This window comes from Lepidochelys kempii, chromosome 4 (assembly GCF_965140285.1).
Source record: "Lepidochelys kempii isolate rLepKem1 chromosome 4, rLepKem1.hap1, whole genome shotgun sequence".
NCBI classification, from domain to species: Eukaryota; Metazoa; Chordata; order Testudines; family Cheloniidae; genus Lepidochelys; species Lepidochelys kempii.
In genome coordinates, this window is record NC_136383.1 from 32,264,994 (window position 1) to 32,272,755 (window position 7,762).

The 7,762-nt window shown below is 39.9% G+C and overlaps 1 protein-coding gene across 3 annotated transcripts in view; it reads left to right on the plus strand.

The window, feature by feature from the left end:
- MCUB (mitochondrial calcium uniporter dominant negative subunit beta) overlaps positions 1–7,762 on the plus strand; it is a 73,249-nt gene that overhangs the window by 62,883 nt on the left and 2,604 nt on the right. For 2 of the 3 annotated variants that reach the window (XM_073340881.2, XM_073340884.2), the window contains exons 4-7: positions 3,035–3,139; positions 3,623–3,792; positions 5,741–5,944; positions 7,244–7,360. In XM_073340881.2, coding sequence (XP_073196982.1) covers positions 3,035–3,139; positions 3,623–3,792; positions 5,741–5,944; positions 7,244–7,360 — 596 coding nt within the window. The remainder of the gene's footprint in view (positions 1–3,034; positions 3,140–3,622; positions 3,793–5,740; positions 5,945–7,243; positions 7,361–7,762) is intronic. The other variant, XM_073340883.2, reaches the window with a different exon arrangement.

Here is a 7,762-nt window from a genome sequence, read left to right on the forward strand (position 1 = left end):
CCCATCCCTATATATTAAGCTGAAAAAGTTTAATGTTAACCACGCATTCTTAGCTTCAGTTTAAGCTTCAGTTATTTTGTTGATATAGTACACAATGCTATTTCAATAAGAAATTGCATGGCCACATATTTTGCAGATGTCCCTACCAATTCTAGAGGAAATATGGCTAACTTCACCAAGGATGGAAACATCTCATCTGATAAAGTATCTGGCTTGAATTTATTTAACAGTTGTGACATAGTTAATCTTCTACACCACAAACCTTCAAATGCCAAGTAATTGTAACAATGTAGAATAACTTTTATATTTACTTTATCAGGAAATGACTATTATACTGACAAGTGTTAGCCAAACACAATGGATTATTACATTTTAAAATGTGACACTCTCTCTATTTTTTTTTTAAACAAGAAATGAATATCCCAGGAAGTTTTGATTTAAATGCAGATATTTCTCCTGTTTTTGCTAGTAGATAAAATGAAAGTAGAAAGATCTAACCTAACACTATATATTAGAAAAAGATAAGATAACCTGAACTGGCTTGTTTACTTTACTTTACTTTTTCTATGGATATCATTCTAGCACTGTATAAATTTAGAGAAAGAAAAGCTTTTTGTTGACATCTCTGTACCTGCAGTATGATAAATGGGAAGGAAAATTGCCTTGTACAGAAAATTGTTATGTTTTTCAGGCTTCCAGTGCTTTTCTGTTTTTCCTCCAGTTAACAAAGCATTAGACAGGTTAATAAAGCTCAATATTGCATCAAATATGAAAAAGAAATCCTATCTGGAGCTTTCAAACAAGTGCTCCTTTTTGAAGTATTGTTGTCTTAAATGGCATTTTAATGAGACTGCTGAAGCTCATTTACATGTAAATTATTAAGGTGACATTTGTAAAATGTTGAAAAACTGAGTGGATGTGCACAATTTAAATTTTTTGGATGAAAGTGATAGTGCTCTCAGTTCGTCACCCGACCCACACAGAGTGGGTAGGGAGAACCAGCTGGTGTGTTAGCTTCTTGGGCTCATTAATAGAAATCTCAGCAGCTACTGCCAAATGGGTCCAGACAGCAGAGAAAGTGCAGGTGTGGAGTTATCTACAGTGTGCTTCTATAACAGGCACATGGAGACAGATGGAAAGTCTGGGACTGTAGCATGGCAGCATAAAACCTCCAGTATGCTCAGTCAGGAATCATACTTATATTTCCCACTCGTATAGCACCTCTCAGCCAAGAGTTTCAAAATTATTAATAGGAAAATGGAGGTAAGATCAAACAGTTAGTCAGTGGCAGAGATAGAATCAGAGCCCAGATTTCCTGTTTCTCAGACCTCTTCTACATCTCCCAGGCAGTCTGTCCATTTCAGGTGCTGAGTCTCCAGTTCAGCAAAGTTCTTAAACGTTTCCTTAAAACCATTAGGAGTGGACTTAAGCGTCTGATTAAGTATTTTCCTAAACTGGGGTCATCAGTACAACAAGCAAACTTACGTCAACAGTTTGCACCATAGATTTATGGAAGCAAATGGGATTGAGGTGGAGAGGAACAACAAAAGAGTCCTACACTCCAGTGATTATTATATATACCATTCATGTATCAATATTTTCAGTGCTTCACTGTTTTAGAAAAGTCCTCTGTCTGCACCTGTCTTTCAGTCCTTCCTGTTTTGTTCCCTTGTCTGCAATCTTAAATAGTTGTTCAGATTCATGTGAACTATTAATCTTTTTTTTTTTACCCTTATTTTTCATTGTTGGTGGGCCAATAAGTACTTCCACAAGTCTATGGACAAAAGGATGAGAATGAGTTTGAACTCTCTTCGACAGAGGCCAGTGCACTGTCTCCTTTCTGCCTCCTTACCTCCCTTAATAAGACTATTCATTATACACACCCCTTGCTCCCAATCAAAGCTAAAGCCTGCTTTAAAAAATATATTAAAAGTATAAGCACTAAATTTTCCCATCTGTACTGACTGATTAGGAAAATCTGGAGAACAAGAATGCCAAAATTCTCTACTCCCAGCTAGAAGAACTCATCCAGGGAAAGGAAATCTGTAACCGAGTGAGGTTTGTTTAGTTTCCAACAAATCTTATTCAGGGTTCAACCAAAATTGTGTGTGAGAATGAGGACTGAAAATATAGGACTTCTATAGCCATGCTGAAGAGGCTGTCAACTTAATAGTAAAAAGTTGGCATGGAAAGGAGATACATCTTCATCTTTCTTCCTCCAGTGATTGATACTCTGATTTCAAACAATAAATCCCAACTAAAGAGAAATGGAACCACAGTAGTGATACTATAATTAAGGTTGTAAATAACTTTGCATCATAATCCTTGAGTTCTTGTGTGGAATTTCTAAGGTCTTGTCTTATGTTGTAGTATCCTCCATCCAAAACATTGCAAACATTAATGTTAGCCTCTCAATGTTTCTGAGAGCTTAAAAGAACCATCTCCAACTAAGAGAAAACAGAGAGACAGAAAGAGAAACTTTGACTTACCTGCATCCCTCAATAAGTTTGGTGGAGCTAGATCTCCTGAGGCAGAGCCCTGTGTTGTAACCACAAGACCATTCTCTAGAAAGTGAATCTGATCTAACTAGTTTAATTTTCCAGACCAAGCCAAATGCAAAAGGAAATGGTTAAAAGTAACCAAGACTTAGTGTTAGGTAAAATGGAGAATTTTAAGGTCTTGACACAGGTAAAGAGAGTCTTTAAATATAGCTTTCTCCTTACAATGTCTCTCCTTGGAACTGAAATAAAAGGGAGGCTGCTAACAATAGTGAGTTATGCCAGACAGGTCAAATGAAATGCGGGCACTTTCAGATGATGCTTCTTGGCTTACTACTGTTAAGAAATGTATTTGCTAAAAGCACTTTGTTGTTGTATCTGCATACTGGCCACTTCCAAACTTAATGTAATGTTTATTAAAAGACACAGTTTTATCTGGTGTTACTTTTGGAAACCATGGACATAGAGGTTTTTCTTTTTTTTTAATAAAGTAAATTTTGTGTTAAGGATTTAAGCCTTCCTGTTTTCTCCTGCAGATGGTAGCAAGATCCCTGCTACAGCATTGATGGAAGTTTTGTTGATGAATGACTTCAAACTTGTAATCAACAACACCACTTATAGTGTACAAGTCCCTGTAAAAGGTAAGAACCACAGCTGTGTTGAAGTCTTAATAAATCTGATTATCCAGTTACATCTGTTCCAAGGCATATTTTTGTCTTTTTTTTAAAAAAAAAAATCATGGCAGTCCCCACAAAAAATAAGTCTGGCTTCATCTCCCCTTTGAGCCTCAGTTTGTGGCCTCATGTAAACACTCTCTGTAAACAGTGACAGTGTTTTCTTCAAAGAGCATTGCTTGATACATCTTACCAGTCATGACAGCCACGTTTGCAGCTGGTAACCATGTTGGTCCCAGAATATTAGAAAGACAAGGTGGGAGAGGTAATATCTTTTACTGGACCAACTTCTGTTGGTGAGAGACAAGCTTTCGAAGATACACAGAGGTCTTCTGGAGGTCACTGTGTAAGCTTGAAAACTTGTCTCTTTTACCAACAGAAGTTGGTCCCATAAAAGATATTACCTCACCCACCCTGTCTCTCTTGTGACAACCATAATCTTTTTTTCAGAGAAGTGGAGTAGAGAGCATGCTACTGAAGCAGAAGATATCAAATCCTTGGTTCATAGACTGTTCATCGCCCTTCATTTAGAAGACCACCAGTTAAGGAGAGAGAGAGAACTGCTTCAGAAACTGGACCACCTAAGGGAACAGCTAGTACCCCTTGAGCAGGTTGGGAAGGTTGTTTTTTTTTATATATATATATATATATATAAAAAAAATTCTCTTAACTAATTTCCATGACAAGACAATTCCAGCATTAATGAATGGGCCAAGCCCCCCTCATTTGTCAGACAGGTAGGTGATGGCCAGTTCATATGCAGGATTATTTTCAACCCAGTTCCTCCTCCTCCTCCTGTTTTTTGGCATAGCCTATTGAGAATTTCTAGAACTGGAGAAAAACTATGGTGAGCTGGCACTACCCTGGACTGCCTGGTTACTTTGTCTGAACCTGGTTGGGTGTCCGGAGTGATGTTGCCATATCACAGAAAAATCATTAGTTAATTAAAAAACAGTGTTGTTTTTCTGTGATGATGCTATCACCAGGTCAGCCAGTTGGATCTGACTAATGATGACCGTAACTTAGGAAAGGGGCAAACATGGTGAATCTAAGACAGGCCAAGCTAAAGTGACATGAAGGGATGAATAGGGAGGAGGAGACCAGTAAGAGCCTGATGGGGTGGGAACAGACCTCACACTGAAGGCAGCAATCTTAGAGCTGCTGTGAAAGCGCCTCTCTGAAAAATCAGGCAGCATCAGCTGATGTATGCAAATCCAATTGGTAGAATCCCAAAGGTGTGGATGGACGGCCAGATGGAGGCCTCGTAGAGCTCATTCCCTCTGTACTCCATGCAGGGAGTGAACTCAAAGCCTTTCTGGGAAGGGAAGGCCTGCAAGTGATACTCCTGGGGGAATTCTGTGCATGCTCAGAATACATGTGTCCCACAGAATTTTATTTTTTTCCGCAGAAAACACATTCTGCCCCAGAAGTGCTGCAGTTCTGCCTTTTGACCACAAGAGGCCACTATGCTGCCAGAAAAGCCAACAGCATGAATGCAGCGGGCTGTTCTGTGCCATAAAAGGCCTCTGGTGGGCAAAAGGCGGAACTGCAGCACTTCTGGGGCAGAATGTATTTTCTGTGGGGGGAAAAAATTCTGCGTGTAAGCAGTGGCACAGCACCTGGCCTGTGGAGCCAGGTTAGGACAGAGGGGGCACATGGGGCTGCTGGGGGGGGGTCACAGACTGAGGTTCAGAATGGCTAGTGAGGGGGGACAGACTAGGTTGTGGGCTCAGGAGCTAGTGGGGTGACAGCATTGAGCCAGGAGTTGAATGGGAGTGGGGTGCATGGCCACATGGAAACAAGGGAAGGGGGCTGCAGGGACCCATTGGGATGGGGGTGGGTGGGAACAGGGGCAGATGTGCGTGACTGAATGGGAGAGGCTTGGGATCAGCCAGGATCTGCATGAGGGAGGCCTCCCCAACTCCCTAACAATCCTGCCCCTCCCCCCCCCCAAAAAAAACCCCAACCCTGTTCCATATTACCTCTACCCACACCCAACAACTCTCCAGGTTCACTCCAGGCTCCTTCCCTCTCCCTCAGCTCCTCTATTACTCCTGACACTCACAAGCCTTTGCACTGCTTCTGATGGGTGCAGGAAATACAGTTCTGTATTGTAATTTAAATTAATTACTCAAAATTCTGTATTAATATGCCCTATAAGGAATCTATTTGTCAAAAAAAAAAAAAATTACCAGAATCTTTTTTTGGTCTGCATTGTTACAGACATACTTGCCAACAGATATTTTGAAATAAATTACTAAAATAATTTAAACTGGCATGATTATATTGTGTTGTGTTACTTTGACAGATAAAATATGCAGAATTTTAAAATATTGTGTGCAGAATTTTTTTTTTGACAGAATTTTTAATTTTTTGGCACAGGAGTAAAGTGAGTAGGAGTCTTAAATGCATGCTCTGATCCAGGAGGAAAGTACATACTGGGATGTGTTCTCTCCCTGGTGTCAGAGGAATGTATGAAATTAATATCCACATGTTGAATATGTGGATGAATATGAATATGTTGAATATGAATATGAATATGTTGAATGAATAACGTTTTTGTCCTAGATGAAAGCCAAAATTGCAACAAGTGCAGATGCAAAGACCAATAGGCTCCTATGGACTGGCTTAGCACTACTGTCCACTCAAGGTGGAGCACTGGCCTGGCTCACGTGGTGGGTCTATTCATGGGATATAATGGAGCCAGTGACGTATTTTATCACTTACGGGAGTGCCCTGGCATTCTACGCTTACTTTGTACTTACTAAACAGGTAAGTCCCATTATATAAACATGTCTGAAGTCATCTTACACTGATTTTCATAATAAATTAGCCTATGTATTTAAACATCAAAGTTCGTGTGCATGTGTGTTCTGTAGAACTGCACTTAGGCAGGAACTTTGTTTTTAATGTAGCTCAGGGATAAACTGCTCATCTGAGCTGCACTTAAAAATCCTGACTGCAATTAGTGACCAGACGGATACCATCTGATGCTGAAAATGAAAACTATCCTCTTTCATTCAATTCTTTGTATGTGGCCCGGATGGTAACTGTATCTCATATGTCTCTACATAGAGTGGAAGTACTAAAGCAGGGCTGGTCAAGGAATGCAACCTATTAGTGGGCCAGGAAGGCAAACCCATCAGTTTTCTTTTTCTGTTTGATGGAGTTCAGATGTCACTTGATGCATGCATGGAAATTTTTCAGCTGTTTTTCCTGGACTACCTTTAGTTTATTTCCTTGAGTAAGATACGGATTTTTCTTAAGTGGCCTAACTTCCTTTCTTGCTCTTGGATGTGCAAAGGAGAAGTCACAGGTTGGCATGAGGCATGTTTAGAGGAGGGGGAAGAGTTCCTGAACACCAAAACCCCAGAACGTGGACAAAGTGCAGAATGTGGAAATGGCCATCAATTCCTGTACAATATAAAGGAACTTACATTTTTGCCCATTAAATGTTTGGGATCCTACAATGTACTATAAAGCACATAGTTGGATAGTTACTTGTATTCCTTTTCATGCTGCATATTCAATAATGCCCTCCTCCATTTTTATTTTGTTTGGTATGGACATAGTTGGTGAATATCCAATACTTGCACATATGGAACCTATAGTACATATGCAAGAAACATCAGGTGGGGAAGGATGCTGGGTTTTGGAGCTCAGCTAGTTTGTTGAGGGCTGGGTTTGTGAGTGAGTTCTACTCCTCTTGCTTTCTGCTGACTTTCAGGAGGGTTGAGGTAATTCTGTTTGGATAAATTGATAAATACCAATGGCCTGATTTTCAGATGCTACCATTGTCTGGGATTTTCAAAGGAGCCTAAAGGCGTCAAGAACCCAACTTCCTTAGTCTCCTCTGACAATCTCACCTATTGACTCCAATGGGAGCTGTGAGTGCTCTGCAATTCTGAAAATAAGGTCATTTATTTGTCATGGTTTAGATTTCTTCTAATTACTATAAGGTTTTTTACGTATGTTAGTTTGATTTAACTCCATCTGTAGAAATGTCTTTGCACTCCTAACCCTCTGCCTGCCCAAAAACCAAAACATTTGTGTCCTTTTTCTATCTGTCAGGATTATGTTTACCCAGATGTTAAAGACAGACAATTCCTCCACTACTTCTACCGGAAATCCAGAAGCCAACATTTTGATGTGGAACAGTATAACAAGCTAAAAGAGGCACTGGCAGAGGTATTTTCATAAGTCTCTTAATGTACCGTAAGTGAATGATGCTGTGGTCTCACCATTTAAAACTTTTCAGTAAATCATGAGGTAATTGGAAAGTGGCTTTTAGATTTTATTTATTTATTTATGCATTTTAATTTTATATGCTAAAAATGTGCATATGTAACAGATTACCTGGAGTTCCTTTAAAGGCTGGAAGGAAGGACTTAAGAATGGAAATTTGCAGCACTGCTCAGGCAGCCTGTGGAGGCTGGGGGAGAGTGTGAAAACAAGTCACTCACTTGTGTTGCTCAGTAGTGATAAACTGGTTTCTCTCTAGTCTCCATCTTCCATAGTGGCAGTGATATGGAACTGGGAAAAATCTTCACTGCTCTATGAGAAATACAGAGAGTCCTCCGGTCCACAATA